General features: G+C 49.6%; 2 protein-coding genes and 1 long non-coding RNA gene across 3 annotated transcripts in view; 2 read left to right on the top strand and 1 right to left on the bottom strand.

Moving 5' to 3' along the window:
* Nucleotides 1-1,269: 1,269 nt before the first annotated feature.
* On the bottom strand, nt 1,270-18,470 carry LOC125750516 (SH2 domain-containing protein 4A-like). The gene is given in 9 exon segments (XM_049028420.1): nt 1,270-1,805; nt 7,809-8,016; nt 10,565-10,636; nt 11,875-11,919; nt 12,180-12,288; nt 12,384-12,507; nt 17,063-17,191; nt 17,194-17,431; nt 18,122-18,470. Coding segments are annotated over 8 exon segments (948 nt in total). The 5' UTR covers nt 17,243-17,431; nt 18,122-18,470; the 3' UTR covers nt 1,270-1,593.
* Nucleotides 14,985-15,575, top strand: LOC125750517 (uncharacterized). The gene is made up of 3 exons (XR_007400360.1): nt 14,985-15,091; nt 15,198-15,372; nt 15,443-15,575. It is a non-coding gene; the product is annotated as an uncharacterized LOC125750517 (long non-coding RNA).
* A 1,034-nt stretch (nt 18,471-19,504) lies between the features above and the next one.
* Nucleotides 19,505-21,049, top strand: part of psd2 (pleckstrin and Sec7 domain containing 2) — a 41,966-nt gene continuing 40,421 nt past the window's right edge. The window contains exons 1-2 of the mRNA XM_049028416.1: nt 19,505-19,928; nt 20,742-20,953. Of these exons, the coding sequence (XP_048884373.1) occupies nt 20,875-20,953 (79 nt within the window). The 5' untranslated portion in view covers nt 19,505-19,928; nt 20,742-20,874. The remainder of the gene's footprint in view (nt 19,929-20,741; nt 20,954-21,049) is intronic.

Below are 21,049 nucleotides of genomic sequence, written 5' to 3' on the forward strand. Positions count from 1 at the left end.
CTCTCTCTCTCTCTCTCTCTCTCTAAGATGAGCAAGGTATCCTGGATGACATTTTGCCCCCCCCCACCTTCCTGACAGGATTTACCCCTGTGGGGAAGACCCCAGTGCCCCCCTGCACCATCCTGGAACGATCATGTGACTGCAGCTTGGGAGATTAGCGACTTTATTGCGCTGGCGAGGGGGATGAGCCACATCCTGTATGCCGAAGTTGCAAACCCTTAGCGTCGCATGTGAAATGCGGCGTGATGGCGAGCGTCGGCATGCCGTTGTCTGCGAGGTTGAGCCCAGGCCACGTGCTGGTGAGGATATGGTAAGCAAAACATCGGTTAAAGCCCTTGGGAAAGGTTTTCCGGGATTAAAAGGACTCGACCATCCAGCTGGTCAGTCTCTGTGGTCATGCGACGAGCTAATGAGAGATGATGGTCTGGCAGTTCTGCAGACACATGGAAGACGTGCAGATGTTCCACAGAACCCAACGCCACACTGAGGCTCACCACATAGAGCCTTTCATGGGAAGTCAAGGAGAACCATGCAGCCCTTCAAACTGGACCCAGCCAGTGGTGATGGTTGAGGCAGTTGGGTCAGGAGCAGTCGATCTGGCATTTAGCTGGGACCACCAGGTTGGGCCACGGCCCGTTCCTGTGTGCCAGGAAATGCTTAATGAACACAGGCTGTCGGGTCCAAGAAAAGTTCCGGATCTGGTGGGTGGCGCGGCCATCCGCGGGCACAGCTGTCCGGGGGCCTCGCTCCCTCCGCAGCAAGCTGAGGATTCAAAGGCCGCGTGGAGCTTCAGAGGAACTCCATCTGAGCCGCCATTGCTGCCGTTTCTGTGCCGCGAATCTGCATTTAGGTCAAGATCAAAACTCGGCTCCGACCCGCGACCACCAGCCACAGAACCGGAACTAATGAGATAGAGCCAGACTTGGATCTACTCCTGTTGGGCACTGCGAAGGCAGCACAGGATCAGGACGTGCTCCACGAGTCCCTTTGAGGTGCGGACACTGGTCGCGGTTTATCGAGAGACATGACTGTTGGGGGGGGGGGGGGTGGCTGTACAGGTGCCCCAAGGAGTCTCATCAGCAAGCTGATGCTGGAGGAGAGGCAGTATGGCCTTCCACCGCCGATGAGGCAATGAACACACACATTAAGACACATTAAACCCTCAGAGGCAGTGAGATGCGCAGGACCACTCGGGGAGGGGGGGGGGGGGCACTCGGGGAGGGGGGGGGGGGGCACTCGGGGAGGGGCGAGTGACCAAACGGACACAGATCAGTGTATAAAACATTTCTTTGGCTTTTTTTCCCTTTGACAGCATTACTACAGTACCATAAAAATGTAAACAAAAGGAAACATTTAGCACATTATTCCATAAGTGACACCAAAATGTAATTGAAACACTTAATAACTTAATAATCCCGTGACCCTAACCAGGATAAGTGGCTGAAAGATTGGCAGATGGATGGATGGATGGAAAATTTAATAAAAAGACGTGAGACTGTGTCTATGCATAAAAGTTTTTTTTTTTTTGTCCAGAGACAGCCTGCAGTCCATGGGGGAGGCAGTATCCGTGGAGGGGTGTCCGTAGCCCAGGGATTACCTGAGCGAGGGGGAGGCAAGCAGGTGGGGGGGCTTATTTGGCACAGGGGGCTTGGCACGGCTCGGGGTCCCGGGGCTGTTACCCGCACTGAAGTTCTTCCTGAGCTGCGCCACACGGCCCTGGCCCGCGACGGCGCCCCTCTCAGCCTCACCCCCCACGCTGTTGGCTTCGGCCTGCTGGGGTGCGGCTGGCGTCTGGGGGACCTTGCCTGTGAGAAGGGGGGGAGGGGGGTTATTAAAACGCCAGTGAACCGCAAGCAGCCGGCAAGATGAGCCTGTCCCCCCCACCGACCTCGGCACCAGGCACGCCTCGGGACCTCGGTTGCCATGGAAAGCGGTCAGTCTTTGGACGCAGTCCAGCCTCAGTCGCCATCGTAACCCAAGCGCCGGCCATACAGAGCGGCTTCCCGCCACGGCAGCCCGGGCACGCTCTCAGTCTGATATTATCTACCCCACCAACCCACCTCCCACTCCCCCACCACCCCCACCCCCCTGCTTGGGGGTGGAGGTCACAGGCGAGGAAAGCGGAGAAGGGACACAGCTGAGTGGAGCCGCTGTGGAGAAGGCGATGGGCGGGGGGGGGGGGGAGATTACAGTGCTGGGGGCCTGTGGCGCACAGACGCAGCGCACGCACCAGGAGGCTCAAGGAGAGGCGTATTTTTAGCCCTTCGCTGGGAGACGCGGATGTGATCATGCTCACGCCTCCTCTGGGCTCTCCTGGTAAACACCGGCGGCTCATCGGGCTCGATCCGGTGTGCAGTTCTGGTACAGAGCGACCCGGTGGGCATGACCCCTCTGTCATACCACCCCCCCCCACCTACACCTTTAAAATGAACAACAGCCTTCTTCCTCCTGTCCTCCCTTTTCTTCTCCTCTCTCCCTCTCCTCCTCTTCCCGCACTCCCTCCCCCCCCCCCCCGCCCCGCCCCCCGGCGCTGCCTGGCTCCGGCTGGCCCCTGACCCATAGTTCCTGTGTTAATGTCCTCTCCCACCACCGCGTGGGCCCCGCACTGCCGCCACGGTCCCGATTGTCTTGCTGTGTTGTGCGGTCGCCACGGAAACGCTGGACACGCTCCAGCGGCTGGCGGAAACGCGCGCGATGTGCACGCACCAGCGCTCCCTGGCTCCCGCGCGCGGCGCAGCCACGCCGGCCATTCTGTGGACGCCACTCGCTTCATAAAGGCACGTTCTGAATATTTTAAAAAAATCTATGCACTCCACCTCAAACAGTATTATTTCTGCCTTTCTTCCACAGACTAACCTGTAGTGCCCTTGGGGGCATTTTTTCAGAGCTTAAACTGCTGGTCATTAGTGCCAGATAGATCTGGGATGCACGGCCACTGCGACCCACTGCTTCCGGTCCTGTGACTGGAATGTGGGAGCCGTCAGCCGTTCCACGCCGGCCCGCTCCAGCATGACCCCGCGTGACCCCTGGCTTGGCTCGCCGTGCCCTGAGCTCAGACTCGCTTCCTGGAGTGAATTACGAGGTCATCGCGACAGCATGGCTCGCTCCCAAGGTCCCCGGAAGGGGGAGCAGACTATAAGAACAGAAAATAAGACCCTGCCAAAAGTACCACATTTTCTGATGCGTTTTTTTTAAGGAAAATATGATGTGTCCCCCAAGAAGCAAGGTGTTTAAAGACTGGGCTGTCTGCACTTTGGAAATTATAGTTAACACAGGGGTCCCTGGAACTTAAGGGGAGGCTGTGGAAAAGGACACTGTCTCTTTAAAGACCCCCACCCCCCTCCGAGGGGAGGGCCAGAAGTGGGGCAGAGGGCAGAATTCCGGAGCGGCATGTCTGTGCGCTGAGCCAGGCTGGGGGCGGGAGAGTGTGCGCATGGGGGGGGGGTTGATTTGAGGAGGGCGGGGGAGGAGGGGGTGGGGGGGGGGGGCTATGTGGCGGCTGGAGGCTCCGTCACTTATCAGCTCGGAGCGAGCGTCGCCCAGGGCCCGAGTCGGGGAGCGGCGGTGGAATGCGTGTCCTTCCATGTGAAGGTGAAGCGCCGTGAGGGGAGGCGAGGGCCACAGCCAGCAGCTGCAGGAGGCGATACATCAAACACACACAGAGTCACACGCACACACACACAGATACATCAAACACACACAGAGTCACACGCACACACACACACACACACACACAGATACATCAAACACACACACACACACACACACACACTGATACATCAAACACACACAGAGTCACACGCACACACACACAGATACATCAAACACACACACACACACACACACAGATACATCAAACACACACACACACACACACACACACACTGATACATCAAACACACACAGAGTCACACGCACGCACACACACACTGATACATCAAACACACACAGAGTCACACACACACACAGATGCATCAAACACACACAGAGTCACACGCACGCACACACACACAGATACATCAAACACACACACACACACACTGATACATCAAACACACACAGAGTCACACACACACACAGATGTATCAAACACACACAGAGTCACACGCACGCACACACACACACACACAGATGCATCAAACACACACAGAGTCACACGCACGCACACACACACAGATACATCAAACACACACACACACACACTGATACATCAAACACACACAGAGTCACACACACACACTGATACATCAAACACACACAGAGTCACACACACACACACAGATGTATCAAACACACACAGAGTCACATACACACACAGATGCATCAAACACACACAGAGTCACATACACACACAGATGCATCAAACACACACAGAGTCACACACACACACACAGAGTCACACGCACGCACACACACAGAGTCACACGCACGCACACACACACCCACACAGATACAAACACACACAGAGTCACACGCACGCACACACACACACACACATACATCAAACACACACAGTCACACACACACAGTCACACGCACACACACAGATACATCAAACACACACAGAGTCACATACACACACAGATGCATCAAACACACACAGAGTCACATACACACACAGATGCATCAAACACACACAGAGTCACACACACACACACAGAGTCACACGCACGCACACACACAGAGTCACACGCACGCACACACACACCCACACAGATACAAACACACACAGAGTCACACGCACGCACACACACACTGATACATCAAACACACACAGAGTCACACACACACACAGATGTATCAAACACACACAGAGTCACACGCACGCACACACACACACACACAGATACATCAAACACACACACACACACACACACACTGATACATCAAACACACACAGAGTCACACACACACACACAGATGTATCAAACACACACAGAGTCACATACACACACAGATGCATCAAACACACACAGAGTCACATACACACACAGATGCATCAAACACACACAGAGTCACACACACACAGAGTCACACGCACGCACACACACAGAGTCACACGCACGCACACACACACCCACACAGATACAAACACACACAGAGTCACACGCACGCACACACACACACACACATACATCAAACACACACAGTCACACACACACAGTCACACGCACACACACAGATACATCAAACACACACAGAGTCACACACACACACAGAGTCGCACGCACACAGAGTCACACGCACACAGAGTCACACGCACACACACACACACACACAGATACATCAAACACACACAGAGTCACACGCACGCACACACACACACAGAGTCACACACACAGATACAAACACACACAGAGTCATCAAACACACAGAGTCATCAAACACACACAGATACACACACACCAAACACACACAGAGTCACATGTGCACACTCACAAATGCATCAAACCCACAGAGAGCCACATCACAGACACAAACAGGTACATCAAACACACACGGAGTCACACACACATCAAATATAGACACCCATGCAAACACACAGACAGAGTTGCACACACAGACACAAAAAACACACACACAGTGAGAGTCACACGAACAGACACAGATACATCAAACAGTCCCTCACACACAGAGTTACATGTACACACTCACACACACAGATACATCAAACACACACAGTATCACACACACATGGATAAATGAAATGCACAGAGTCACGCATGCAGATTCATCAAACACATCCAAAGTCACACACACAGTCAAATACATTCGGACACTCACACTCCACTATTCCCCTCTTTGTGGAAACTCTCCCTTCATTTCTATGGGAAAACCCTAATCCTAACAATGACAACCTTAACCCCTACTCAGCCCTAACCTTAACCATAAGTAACCAAATAAAATACAAGACTTTCAGCATGTCCAGTTTTGTGACTGCATTCATACATTTTAATAAAATTGAGTTTTCCATCGGGGACTGATAAAATGCTTGTTCTCCCCAATGTAGTATATATAAACACATCAAAATCAAACACACACGCACGCACCTTCTCCAAAGTGATTTATAATTTTATCCATTTGCACAGCCAGGCAAAGTCAGCTCTGGGTGTTCTGGCGCCCTAGGCGAGATTTTGCTGAGCGCGCCCCTACCCCAGAGTAGCAAAAAAAAAAAAAAAAACTAATTTTGTCAGTTCACTTATATCAAAAATACTTCTCTAGCACTGGGAATCTGGCCGCTAACTCGCTAGCTTAAGGAGCGCGGGCATGCCTGCTGTCCGCGTGGCAGAAAATGTACACACGTCATAAACGCCTTTACTGCACGATTACGCTGCACGTATGACCATCGAGTGGATAAGCAGCACTGGAATCAGATTAACTTCACACTGGACAATTGGCAGTGGGTGCGTCCAAAAAGAACGTGTTGCGTCCCTTGTCATGCCTCAGGCAGCTTTTTTATTATAATACCAATAAAGCAACTAGTAACAGACTCACCCGTTGTTACTGCCACTGTTTTCTGCATTGATCTTGAATGGCCACAGAAAGTGCAGCTCTTTTCTTTGTTAGGATGGCGACACTGCGTAATACTTTTTTATGGTATGGCAATTTCAGTACATTTCCACCAGGTGGTGCTAATAAGCCCATCTCCTTTCAGCAGAAGCCTGAGTCAAATTTAAGCATTTAAATGTTTGTCTTACGCCTGTTGAGGCGGAGAAGATGCGTTTCAGGAATAAAGGTCACCCTTTCCGGACAATGTCTCACATCACCCTTTGGTGGCACAAAACTAAACTCCACCGCGTAAGAATGCTCAAAAGTAAGCCTGCAAGATAAATGTTTAAAAAGTCGAAAAATAAAAGCAATTAAGGGAAATAGCTTTTCGCCAAAGTGTGCCTTGGAATTTCATGTTTCTGAGTAGCGCGGCGACCTTCTCTTTTGCTCCAGTTCCGCCACAGGCTGGATGACTTTCCGAGTCGCACCAGATCAGGGCCCCAGTGAGTCACCGGCAGCCACGTGGCCTCCAGCTAATTCATCTCCATCAGGTGCGGCGACTTCATGAGGAAACTCCACCACATTCAGCTAAAAAAAGACCATCTAGTGCACACCCAAAGAAACCGGAACCATCCGTCTGCGGCCCTGTTTTATTCATGCCGGGGCACTCAGATAGCGCGGCTAGTGCTTTAAGTAGCACACGAACGTCCTCTGGTGCACGTCGATATGTGATGCTAATGGCTAACTAGCATCCTGGTCTCGCAGGTAGAAAGCGTGCTGACAGTATGCTTCGGTCACAGGGACACCGGAATGCCTCTTTTCACATATCCCATCATGCTCTCCTTTGTGACACACACACATATATGCAGTTGAGAGGGAAGCTTGACGTCTCGGCTCCCCAGGATCAGCCTTTCAGGGGCTGAAGGTCTTTCTTAAGGGCCCAAGAAACATGTGACTGCTGAGGACTGTAAACCTTCCAACCATAGACACAGAGGTCTAACCTAATGAACCACACAGCAAGTGAGGATGTGACGATATTTGGGTAATTTAATTGAAAACGTAGTGTAATAAGGGCGGGGGGTTAGAAATTTCAGGACCAGAAAGTAAAAATCCAGACCAAGATTTTCTTTCAATCAACCAGTTGAGGGCTCTGTAATTGTGACTCTTTATTCTTAACTGGTTCGATGAAATAAAACCTTGGTCTGGATTTTTACTTTCTGGACCTGAAACTTACACCTATAAATGTAGGACAACGAGTCAATTGTACAGATGGGGGATCATCACGCTGAGTGTGAGGCGGGCGTGTGTCCCTCGCTCACCTTCCTCCATCTTCTGGGAGGCCTGTGGATGGGGCCCGTTCGTCTCTGATGTGCAGATGGCATCCACCCGACCCTGGGAGTTTCGAGACAGGAGCCGGTCGGAGATTGACATGGTTTGAGTAAGTCTGAGGTGAGGTCGGTAGAGGAGAATCTCGTCGCTCGAGTCTTCCGTGCCGCTGCTGTCGGACCCCTCGTCCTCCACGGCTTCCTGTCAAATATGGCGACACAAACTTTCAGATGTCACTGAAAAACCCCATGACCTTGGCACCTACAAACAGCGGCAAGGGCTGTATGTCGATATCACAAAACTCATGTGAGCTTTACATACACAAAAAATGTTCTGAGGGCACAATGAAAAATGATTGCTTTAGGGAGATAACCAATTAGATTGTAGAGGAGGTGGGTCAATCACATGTATTGGTCCTGCTTCTTCTGGATGATTGGACACACCTCCTCTGCAATCTGATTGGTTATCTCTCTAAAGCAATCATTTTTCATTCTGTCCTCAGAACATTGCTGTATAACTCCCACAAGCTCCCACAATCACAGTCACGCTGGCTCACCTTGTTTAGATCAACAATATTGTAAGATATACCTTAAACAGTGTATTTACAACTCACACTTCAATACTGAAGTACACATTAAGCGCCCAATTCTAATTAATAATTCATATTTAACGTGTAATTTTTGGATACAGCATGCAGAGAGTGGTGCTTTAAAGATTTCATTATCTGCTATGCTTAATGGCAGCATAAATGCTTTTTGGGTTAATCCCATGAAGCATCATGAATCACACTGTAAGTTAATAACACACCCCATTGTTATGGGAACGGAATACATTACATATGATAAAGGAGTGTGCGTCCTAATCATGTATAACGCATTATACTGTATTGATTGTGGTGTGAACGTAACGCACTGCGCCTGCTTGGTAGTCCAACATCCTGCTCAGGAACGTGGACCACTTGTGGGGGTCGGGGGGGGGGGGGGCTTTGGTGATCTCACTGTTCACCATTGATGTAATGCTCCCCCCCCCCTTCCCCCGCCCGATGCATCAGGCCACATTACTTTGGGAACGGCGTAATGCTGTGATTTAAATGTAATCTTCCTCGAGCTAATGAATTTTTAAAGGGATTTAAAGCATGAACGATATGACTCCCTTAGAACGGCCGGGGGGTGGGGGGGGGGGTGATCATGCCGGCTTGGACGCCACGGCGATGGCGTCGCTCGGAGCGACAGAAGGAGAGACACGCGCAACAGGGGCTGATTCTTCGTGGCTCCGCGGGGCCCCCTGCTGCATGGAGGGAGAGTTGCGCGGCCCTGCCCCAGGAGAATCGATCCCATCCATCTGCAGTTGGCGGCCCTGCCGTCTGAGGCCATCTCAGTCCCCGCTCAAGTTTTTCAGCCATCTGCTCAGGGAGAACCTCGAGCAGGCCCATCTCCAGCTGCCGTCACACGCACACGCGTGCGCTCGCTCAGGGGCGGGGGGGCGGCCACATTCACACACACACACACACACACACACACACACACACACACACACACACAGGGGCATTCACATGCAAGAAGCGGGCAGGTATAAGCACAGCCACAGAAACAGGAATATGCATGCTCATGTTCACACACACACCCACACACACACACACACACACACACACACACAGAGGTTTGCAATTATATCTTTCTGGGGACTCTGCATTCATTTCTATGATGACCTTAACCCCTACCCAGCCCTAATCTTAATCCTAAGTAACCATTTTCCCTTTTTTGATTGCATTCACAGATCAAAAAATCTGGTTTTTATTACATTGTGGGGGACATTTGGTCCCCACAAAGTAATATAAATCGAGTCCGCACGCACACCCACACACACACACACACACACACACACACACACACACGAGCACACTACAGCCCTATCCCCGGACAAATATAGACGAGCATGGTGGAAGGATGGCAAAACGAGGCTGTTCAGCAGCTGTTCTGCAGCAAGGCATGATGGGGCAGACATGACAGACAAGCCCCGACTGAAACAGGCCCAGAACAGCTGTGTGAAAGTGGATCTGGGATGGGGTGGGGGGCAGAGCCAGCAGGACCACAGCGTGTCGAGAGCGGGCCAGCCTCAAACGGAGCTCCCCGCTATTACATTTCACATGCCGTAAATATATTTAGTGTGTGATCCATTCAGTGGTAAAAAGCTTGAGCATATGATTCATGGGTCGGGAAGTTAGCTGACCTAAGCTAAGGTGGTGTGGTGGTCATGACTGCTTTTCCTGAATGAAACGATACAACTTCAGTGCTCTGATGTGGTGTTGGCACCACTTTACCGTGGTAAATGATCAGAATGGCAAAGGCAGCAGAGTAGACCCCCCCCCTGGAAGGAAGGAGGGCTACTTGCTCAGATCAACAGCCCTATACTGCCCCCACCCCCACCCTATGATCAAAACCGAAACCCAGATACAGGCAAGTATAGGCAAGACACTGTTCACAAGTCATGACTAGACTCTGGAGGTAAAGTTCTCACCCTTATCTGTGTGTCAAGGCTGCATATTCAGCCCGCTCTGTAAGGGACTCCTACGCTTCCACCATTGTCATTGAAACAGCGATGTTAGCGATGTTTATAGGTTCACCGGGTGATCGTGAGACCCGGAAGACATGTCGAGAGGTATGTATAGGAAGTATGCAGATGTGTATGGGGAGGGTCAAGAGGTTCAGTGGTTAATGTGTGCGACCGCGTGCTTTAAGTGGATGCTTACATCATCTGCAGTACCAGGTTGCTCCTGCAGAGGGAGCAAGGTAGGCTCCGACGTGGAGTCTTCAGTTTTTACCTTTAGAAGAGAGGAAACAATATGAACAAGGAATCGGGAGTAGCTCTCGGTGTGTCGGGATCAGGAAATAAAAATATTCATGTTACCTCCTCTAAGACAAACACTGACGGCGTCGGCGCTGAACTCTGCTTGTATACATTTATTAATCACGGGTATTTTGTAAATGTTCACTTGGACATTTAGTTGTAACTTGTAGTACATGTAGAAGATTTATAGAAAATGAGCAATAATCTAATAAGACGTATAATAATAATAATAATAATAATGACTTCATGGTATATATGTAATTTTCCACATTTGTGCCACTATTTTTAACTAATCGATATAATTTTCAATAATTTAATAAGAACATAATTAAATAAAAGCTATTTTTGGAGAAAATGTGATATATCTTATTAATAAAATTAATAAAATAACAGCATTGATTATGGATTAAAATGCATATAGAAACAGCGTAAAAGATCACACCGGCTTCTGTCGCTGACGTTTTTGCGGTTTCTGTGTGCTTGATTGCCCAGATCTCCAAACTCTCCAAGTCACTGCTGGGAAATTCCCAAGCTCTGTGTGCTTAAGGAACCAGCCCAAAACGATCGCTATTTCAGGCTGAGTGACGGACTCTGACGCAGGGCTCTAAGTTATCATGTATGTCTCAGTCAGAGCGAGCAGGTTAGCCAACATTATTAATGGAGCTGTTGACTCACAAAAACGTGTCTCTAAGTCCTTACTTTTGAACGCTAGGTATTGTGGGTCAAAGCCTTTGAGGTCGGTAATGATTTGGGGGCTACTTACCTCTTACTGTAACGCAATCTCAATCCATTATCACCCCTATTTACTGTACGTAGCAGAAACATCGATAACATTTGACGGGACACAAAAGTTACTCAGTTACTACTCAAGAACAAATCATGAACAAATATAGTTTCTGAATGAATTACATGAACCGCCGTGATTGATTAATGATGAACAAGCATGGGATCAGTATGCAACTAGTTCTTAGTTACTGGTTAATTAAGGATTAAGTAAGAGTGTACTGCTACATTATTTGTGCTCCCTCGAGTGAAGTGTTACCAAAATATCCATCATTGCCCATGAAGTGAACCGTGAAACAGGCTCAGCTTGAATCGTGATTGTCTAACCTCAGCTCCACCCTTCCCTTTGATGGCGCGATATGTATGTACACACGTCAGTCAGCGCCCCTACACCTCAGCCCCACGCAGCACTGACGAACCCCGGCTCACCTGAGTGGGTGCGACTATGCATGGCACTGGGGAGGGAGGAACGCCCTGCAGGGAGAAACAGGCCTTAAATTAGGGAACTACACCTTTAACAATGGAAGGAAGAAATCAGTGTGTGTGTGTGTGTGTGTGTGTGTGTGTGGCTGCATCTTTCTTTGTCTATTAACTACCTGAAAAATGTACACAATCATGTAGTACTTCAATAAGAGAAACAGCCATAATCAGTTAAGCGTGTCATTGTTCAGTGCAGTTGTTTAATAACACACACAAACACAGGTGGCTACACAGAAACACATAGAGACACAAACCTTGAAATCCAGCCGTATGTTTGGTTTGGGTGAAACGTCTTCTGTCCCAGTCTGGGCTGGTACTGAAGGGCTTCTGTTTTCCAGATTGTACCTGAGATCTGTTTGGTGCCTGAGAATGCAAACGGTAATGAGCTCATTTTACTGGAGGTGAGATCAGAAAGTAAGGCAGAGTGTTTGTGTAGGAGTTGGCGATTGTGACCTGACCCTTTGCGCTCCCTGAGCTGAGATAGGATGACGGTGGAGGACATCGGCTCGTCCGTGTCTTCGATCACATTGACGTGCACATCTCCATCTCGGCCCAGGAGCCAGGAAACATTCTTACTGGGACCTGCAAAGCACAGAGGGTCTCTGAGCACAGGGAGTTTGCCATCTCGCTTCAACACGCTCCCACTGATAGTAGATGTCAGTGTGGGAAAGGAATGATCTTCCTAACTGAAGCAGGGACACGCAGTCAACTGGTTCTGCCGGTGAGCCTTGCAGAGGTGGCATTCCACTCCGGAAGCTCAGGTGACATAGAGGAAAATGGAGCCAGGCTGGACTGGCGGGCTCAGCCTGCGGCCCTGCCCACGCTAAGACGAGGAGTGTGCTCCCCCGTTAAGGCTGTCGCTCCCCCGCCTAGCAAAAGCACGCTGTTTAGCCGTTGAGCTCCCAGGTGCCCTGATGAGACTGAAGCTGGGGGTGGGGCTTCACTCAGCCTGGAAGGAGCTTCAGAAATGGGGGTGGGGGGGGTGGGCACAAACTCCAGGGCTGCAGTCTGGTTTTAGAACTTTTGGCAGGGCGAAGCAGCTAATTATGGACTTCTCTGGGTAATTGCTGAGTCTCGCCATGGTCATGGCGGCTCGTGAAAAGTGCTCTTCTTGGTTCGGAGACTTGCCTCCTGGCAGATTTCCACCGCAGACTGGTGGGGAGCTGGGCTGCACCGCTAGATGGGAACAAAGCACCTCCTTCCTGCAGGAGTTGCTATAATTACAGAGGGCGCTCTGTAACCCTGTAGGGAGCACCTGCACGGGGCAGGGCACGTGGCTGGGGGGGCAGTGCGAGGGGGTCAGAGTCACGGGATCGCAGGAGACGCAGAGGGAGGCCCCCAACACTCCCCCCAGCATCTACCACATGAGGACGTGATCTCTCTCTCTCTCTCTGTCAGCTTATCGAACCTCAGTGGGTTCGCCGTAGCTTGACACCGCCATGGTGAACCGAGCCTCCACTCACCAGGACCCGAGATGAGTCCCGTGTCACGTGACCCCCATACCCTATTTACCTACCCCGCCCCTGTCGCGTTTGCCGCCGCTCTGCCCGGGGTTTCAGAGGTTCACCTATTCCCTGACTGTTTCATTTGCTCTGCTTCTTTGTCTTCCGCTGACACTGGCCGGGACCCTGATGGGAATGCGAGGGATTACCTATTCGCGTCTCCCCGCGGCGTGCGCCAGCCCCAGTGTCACACATGGGAGGCTGATTCTTACAGTGGCGCTGAGCTGTGCACTGGGGTTTGTGACACTTGTACCTGACACATAAACACGGGTCAGAGATGCTAAACACTCTCATTCTCAGGACAGCAACAGAGACGATACATTGCACTATTGCAGAATCAGCCAGATCGCCCCCCCCCCCAACCAAAAATCAAGTGAAAACAACCCTTTGAATGCATCTTGAAATCAAAGGCCAGTTTCCACTCCCTCTCCAGTTACAGATGCAGACGTGCTTCAGCAGATAATTGCAATCATTCATGCAAACATCTCAGTGTGGCTAATCCAACCAATTAATGGAATTCCCATGAATGCACCCATCAGTTATAAAACAAGGAAATGTGGCCGTGCTGTGAGGAGCACTGGAAACCGCAGCAGTCGTGCAGCCATATCTGCAGCTTGTTTACCCCTAAAGGGAGACACAGGGATTATGGGAACAGTAACGGCTCATCACAGAACCTTTAAGAAAAGTATCCAGCGAATGTAATCAAATGCATGCAGAACATTCTTCCTCTCTGTGTTTCCTACCAAGGAGGTAAATGCCTGGAAGATAAAGAGTGAATGCAGGAAAAGCACACAGGTATATTACAGATACCTATTGCATTAGTTGCTTCAGTCCACAGGCAACGCACACACACACACACGCACACACACACACACACTCACATGTTTGTATTCATGTAGTTCTAGGGACCGTCCATTCATTTCTACGGGCAATGACAACCTTAATCCCTACCCAGCCCTAACCTTAACCATAAGTAGCCAAACAAAACTTTTGGCATTTTTAGTTTTTTGATTGTATTCACAGATTTTGCTGCCTCTCGTGTTCCCAGAATATTGTCCTATGTGTTTAAATGACTGTGACTGTGGCAGAATGAATGAACGGATGAGAGAGTAAAGCTGTTACTGCAGTGTAAGTGCCACTGCACCCAAGGGCGATCTATGACAAAACTGGTCAGTGCTGTGAAAGTCCTGTAACAGTAGGGTTTGACCGGGGCAGGACAGATCTGTAACAATGTCGTTATTAAGGGTATTACCAGAATAAGACAGGGCGGGGCATTACCGGGGTAGGCTGGCCCTGTAAGAGTGAAGTATTACCAGGGTAAGGCAGCACAGTAAGAGTGAGGAATTAAGGGAATTAAACAGGTCAGACAGTTCTGTAAAAGCGGGGTGTTATCAGTGTAGGACAGCTCTGTTATGCTGGGAATTTATAAGAGTAAGACAGCCCTGTAATAGTGGAGTTTACCAGGGTAAGACGGCCCTGTAACAATGGGGTTTTACTAGGGGAAGACAACCTTGAAACAGTGGGGTTTTACCAGGGTAGTATGGCCCTGAAACAGTGGGGTTTTAACAGGGTAATATGGCCCTGAAACAGTGGGGTTTTACCAGGGTAAGATGGCCCTGAAATAGTGGGGTTTTACCAGGGTAAGATAGCCCTGAAACAGTGGGGTTTTACCAGGGTAAGATAGCCCTGAAACAGTGGAGTTTTACCAGGGTAAGATAGCCCTGAAACAGTGGGGGTTTTACCAGGGTAAGATAGCCCTGTATCAGTGAGGTTTTACCAGGGTAAGATAGCCCTGAAACAGTAGGGTTTTACCAGGGTAAGATAGCCCTGAAACAGTGGGGTTTTACCAGGGTAAGATAGCCCTGAAACAGTGGGGTTTTACCAGGGTAAGATAGCCCTGAAACAGTGGGGTTTTACCAGGGTAAGATAGCCCTGTATCAGTGAGGTTTTACCAGGGTAAGATAGCCCTGAAACAGTGGGGTTTTACCAGGGTAAGATAGCCCTGAAACAGTGAGGTTTTACCTGGGAGAGACAGCTGTGTAACAGCAGGGTACTACAAGAAAAACCTTAACAATTGACGTCTGGGAGCAGCTGCGCTGTTGCTCGGGGAATACAGAGTTGCCTGTTCCTCCTCGCCAGTTGACATTCCCATTTAATAATAAGTGCATTGTCATCAGCCAAGCCGAGACAGACCCCCCCCCCCCCCCCCCCCCCCGCCCGGCTGTGATGCGCCCGCTGCCCTGAATTAGCCATCTGTGGCACGTGCTGCTGGTGCTCCCATTGTCTCCACAATAGAGCCATGTGTCTGTACGGAGCTCCCCACACTCCGCGGCCCGAGGTCTCTGCAGAGGGGAGGCCTGGACTTTGCTCTCTCCCAGCGCCCTGAGAGCGCTTAGCCCTGGGTGACAACAGAGCCAAACCCCGTAAGCAGACAGGCTGTCAAGAGAGAATGCAGAAAGGCAGGGCTGAGCCAACTTTCATGCACCCCCCCCCCCAAAGAATAAGCACATGCTCTCCAGGGCTCTCCTGGATCACAGATGCCCCCCCCCCCCCGTCTGGCCTGTTCTTTGGTCCTTTCCTCCTTTCTAATCTCCCCTGTGCTCTTGGCCTGTCCTCACTGATCACAAACTCCCAAACAAAGTTCCTTATGAGGCTGAAAGGCAGGGCTGGGGAACCTGATCCGAAGGGCCGGTGTGGGTGTAGGTTTTTGGGATGGCCCCTCAATCAGCCAATGACAGTGGGTCCCCTGGACTGGAGTTGAGAAGTGCTGCTTTATTATTGGCTAATTGATAGGTCATCCCAAAAGCCCAGGTCCACACCGGCCCTCCATTGATCAGGTTCCCCAGCCCTGCTGTAAGAAGAAGATCAGCCTGGGACTCTGGTCTCCTGAGAGCCACATCACAGCTTCCAAATTATGATGGATCTCTGGTAGGTATGGCATCTGCCATCTACCCACTTTTGCCGTACTTCACATGCAGCGGCAATGGCATTTATGGAATGAAGCATTTCCACTAGTTAAAAAGTCCACTCTCATGTGTAACACTCAGAAATAAAGTCCCTATTTAGAAAGCGCCAGGCACTTCCTGTCAGCGCTTGGCATTTTTTCTCCCAGCTGTGTCGGCCTAGCACGCAGTTGGTTACTGGGACGTGCAGTTTGCATACAGCAGATCACCCTCGTCAGAAGCTTTGCAGAGTCTGTTGGTAGACATGCAGAGAATCCTAATTGGTGTAACCGATTGCTCACCCTGATTGGTTAGTTATTCAGAGCACATGAGACATTTCACCGGGCTGTTCAGGTGATCACTGCACCACGTCACTATGTGAACACTCAGTGGAAGCACAGATGGCCCACATAGGCCAACAATGGGCCGTGAGAACAAAAGCGACCGCAAATACACAGCCAGCTGAATTAAGCTTCATGTATGCTTCCATCATGACATCACCCATGCTCTTAATCAACCCAGAGTGACATCAAGCACAGTCCCCAGTGTAACCTTATGCTGGAAGGTCTAAAAGGCCATTGTGACACGCTGGTGACACACCGAGGATGTAGCAAGATCTGACAGCCCCCTAGGAGAGGAATCAATTAGATTTAATTATGACTCCAGTTTGAGAAGTATCAGCCCATACTGCACCTTTCTTCGATTTTGGCTTCTGATCCCCTGCACTTTCTCTTTCCAGCTTCTCTTCCCTCTCCTTCCACCGTCGGACTTGCTCCTGCCTCATCTTCAGGAACAGGATTTTCTTCTGCTCCTCGTTCAGGCCTCCAGGACATCTGGATCGATGTACATATCCTCCAGGATCTGCTGCAGCATTCTGCCAGCCGTCGGAGGAAGCTCCACTCAGCCCCAGGTGCTTGTCAGTCAGTCAGTCGGCTGTAAGGCGGCTTCGCGTCGCAGCGGGACAGCGACCCGGCCAAGCGCTCTGCTCCCTCTACCGTCCCGTTGTGGCCCTGCTCATGCCGGTCCTGTCCGCCCGTCACACTGCACGCATCAGCTGGATGCCTGCGCAAGGAAGACGAACATCACATCTTGAGTTGCGCACATCAGCCCTGCTTTTTTTCCTTTGTGATGAGAGGCAGTCCAGCAAATGAAAGTAAAGAGTCTCGGTCTACTATTTGTCATGGGACTCTCGTCCCTCCCACCGCCTGCGTCAGCCTACAGATCGCTCCTTTCTGCCTGCTCTGGGGGGTTCGTGCAATGAAGCAGTGGTTTCTGCTGGGACTCAAACCAGAGTGCAGTGAACTTCGCCAGAGGGCAGTCCTGCTTCATTCTGCCTCGCACCGAAGGACTAAGTGAGAAATATGCCTCTCCGAGTCCCACAGCACCCGGTTTGGTGATTAAAGTACCGGCAGCTGCCACGGTCACAAAAAAAGGCACTAAACTCCGAGACAAAGAAGAAGTTAGACTCTCTGAGAGCTTGTCATGCTGCCAGTCAGCAAATCTGTTTGTGGTTAATCCCGCTGATTACCAAGCTCACCGGAGAGAGGGACAGAGATTTGAAACCTGAACCTTGTGCCAGTCTAAGAATTTCTATTTGGACTGCCTTCAAATTTAAGAGTTGTAGAAGTGAGTTGAGCTCATTGCATATTCATTAACTGGAAGACAGGGAAGCGAAGAGTTGTGGAAGTGGATTGCAGTCACAAAGAAAGAAAGAAGAGGAAGAGGGAGCTCTGAAAGTGGGGGGGTACTTACAGGGGAGTGCAGATGTTTGGCAGTAGCCCTGGAGCCTGTAGCGTGATCTCCCAGAGAGTAGGAGTGCAGATGTGTCCTCATGCCTTTGTATCTGACTCGACTTGTGACATCACAGCATTCCGTAGGCTTTTTCTCCTGTTCTCTTTCTCTCTACCCCCACCTCTCTCTCTCTCTCTCTCTCTCTCTCTCCCTCCCTCTCTCACACACTCACAAACACATGCACAAAGTCATACTCTCCCCCTCAGACAAAAAATTACGCAGAAAGCAACGCTTCTCAGAAATAGCTGAAATGTCAGTATGTAAGCAGCACCAAACCGGCAGTATCCTGTTGAACACACAACAGGAGAAAGAGAATGTGTCTATGGGCGTCTGGAGAGGGGGAGAACGAGGGGGACGACTCCATTGGGGAGTGGTGGTGAGAGGGGGAGGGGTGCAAAGCGAGGGCGAGCAAGAGAGAGAGAAAGAGGGACAGATGCTTCACTTTATGGTACAAAAGTGTTAGAGTTGCTCAGAGGAACCAAATGAACGTGGGACAAATACAGACACAAACCCAAGGTCAAGAAATACAGAAAATATCCAATAGTTTTACAAAAAGGTAAAGATGGCTATTATTTTTAATATACCACAAAGACAATTCAATTATGGCCCCCTTGTATTTGACGAGCTTCGATCTCGCGACCACAAAATTCCAGACGTGTCAGATACAGCTCCTAGAGCTACTTTGATCTGACGCCCGGTGTCTTCACTCGTGCTGAGGCAAGGCATCTGGTAAATAACTCCACGAAAGAAGAAACACAAAACCACACCCCCCTGGGGACATGTATCCAAAGCCCTAAAAAAGCGAATGTGCCTGTGTAAGACCGTGTTGTTTTTTCAGTAAACAGAAACATTTATCCCCAAGTGGACAGAAGAATGTAGGGTTCATGGGGCGCCAAGCGCAGGACGTGGCCCAGTTCCTCCCCAGGTTCCTCCCCAGGTTCCTCCCCAGGGCCGCCGTTTAGGCTCCCAGTGGCTTCTAATTAATATTCCGTCTTGATCTTTATTATTGCTTCCTTTGTCCTCCTCCTCTTATCTGCCTGCTGATTTATGCGTCTTATGCTGCGTCAATAAAGCTGCTCAAACTGGCCTGAAACTCCTGAGAGTGAAAGTGAAAAAAGATCAAAATAAATTTAAGCGAGTGAGGGGCTACATAGCATGCGTGTTTGCCGCTGTTATCAAAACAGGGAGAGAACATGACTGGGCACATAGCAGAGAGGAGAGACAGGCCTTACTGTAAGAGGGGGAGGATCCTGAAGAGAAATACCCGAAAAACCAGCCATGCGAGCCTCACCCCCACTGTTTCACTGGAATCAATATTAGATGTATAACACATGAGTACCCTTACCAAAAAAATAGCAATAAAATTAACAAGCATATTTTGCTTTGTATTAAATTTCATTTGATAGGTTTCTGTCTCATTGTCTGTCAGTTTCATGGCAACAGATGAACTAGTGCTAGTCTTTTGATTTTGAAATGACACAATTAAAAAGTGGCCGGGAAAATGTGTGGGCGCTTGCCATGGTCAGTCCCACATGTTCACAGCAAACATTTCGCTCCGCAGGGCCTACAGTAGGTAGGACTGTTTTCCGTTGAAATCTCCAGCAAACTGAAACTTTACCTGCTCAGTTTGTTCCCGGCTGCACTGGGCACTGATTTGTTTGTAGTATCATCGCCAACTGCCAAGTTCCAGTGAAGTCATCGTCAGGGATAATTTCGTAAAACCTACCAGGCGTCCTGCTTTATGGCGATCTGCTGAATGTGAGCCTCCGTAAGTAGCAAAAATATTCATAATTTCATAGATTTTCGCCAGGTAACTATGCGTGAGATTTTTTTTTATTAATGTGATTAATTGTTTTCAGTTGGAAACCCTATTGATCTAACAGCTTAAGTGCTAGATTTTTAACCACAGATTTGCAAAGCATAGGTATCAGAATGCAAAGGCTCCGGAACGGACAGTCAAATGAATTTACGTTTAATTGAATGGCTGGTGTATAACAGAGTCAGCCGCAGGTTGGGCGACTAGTTAATAAGAGTGATTTGTTGTTTATAACTGCAAAGATATTGGGGGGGGGGGGGGGGGGCAATTGAAAAAGCTAGATATTTGTTCTAGCCGCCAGAGTGCGCCAGAGTGCCATTCAATGAATATCTTTTATCATTTAATTAGCCCCTAAATGTTAAAGCGAAAAAACAAATCTATATAACGTTGTCATTATAATATCAATACAAATTGCTCTTATATTATTACAAGTTAAGCTGAACTTAAGCAGGCTAAAGAAATAAATGACACTCAATTGCATTATCTTGACACTGCAAGAGCTTCTACGTAGTGTGTTACTTTTGTAAGCATGTAGCACCATCTGGTGGTCAAATGGTACAAAGGAAACAACATCACATATTCGTTGAACAAAAAAATCTTACTCAAGAACAAGGTTAATATCTGACATGTTTTAGTTATTACGAGAGCCCCAATTCCTCCCCAACACAGTACTGCACATATGCATTGTTACTGAAAGAGAGGAGATATTGTAATCATGCACTAATCTTTCGCATTCAGCATTTAATTGTGATGGTTTTACTCCAGACTCCAGACGCGGGAAAGGGACAGGAACCAGGCCACATCCAGGGCGCTGACAGGGTGGCATTTACGGGCCCAGCGGGTCTCTCTCCGGCCCTGGCAGCAGCTCCTCATCCTTCAGAACCACTTCCCTGCCAACATGACAGCCTGCACACTCCAGAGGGACGGCGGCCGGATATGCAGGCATTTATGCAGCTCCTTTAAGCCCCAGCTGGCAGGTTTACAGTTCTCAGTCCTCTCCCTTATTCTCTCTCTCTCTCTCTCTCCCTCATCTGTCTCTCCGTTTTGTTTCTATTTCAGTAAAAAAAAAAGGA

This window comes from Brienomyrus brachyistius, chromosome 10 (genome assembly GCF_023856365.1).
Source record: "Brienomyrus brachyistius isolate T26 chromosome 10, BBRACH_0.4, whole genome shotgun sequence".
NCBI lineage: Eukaryota > Metazoa > Chordata > Actinopteri > Osteoglossiformes > Mormyridae > Brienomyrus > Brienomyrus brachyistius.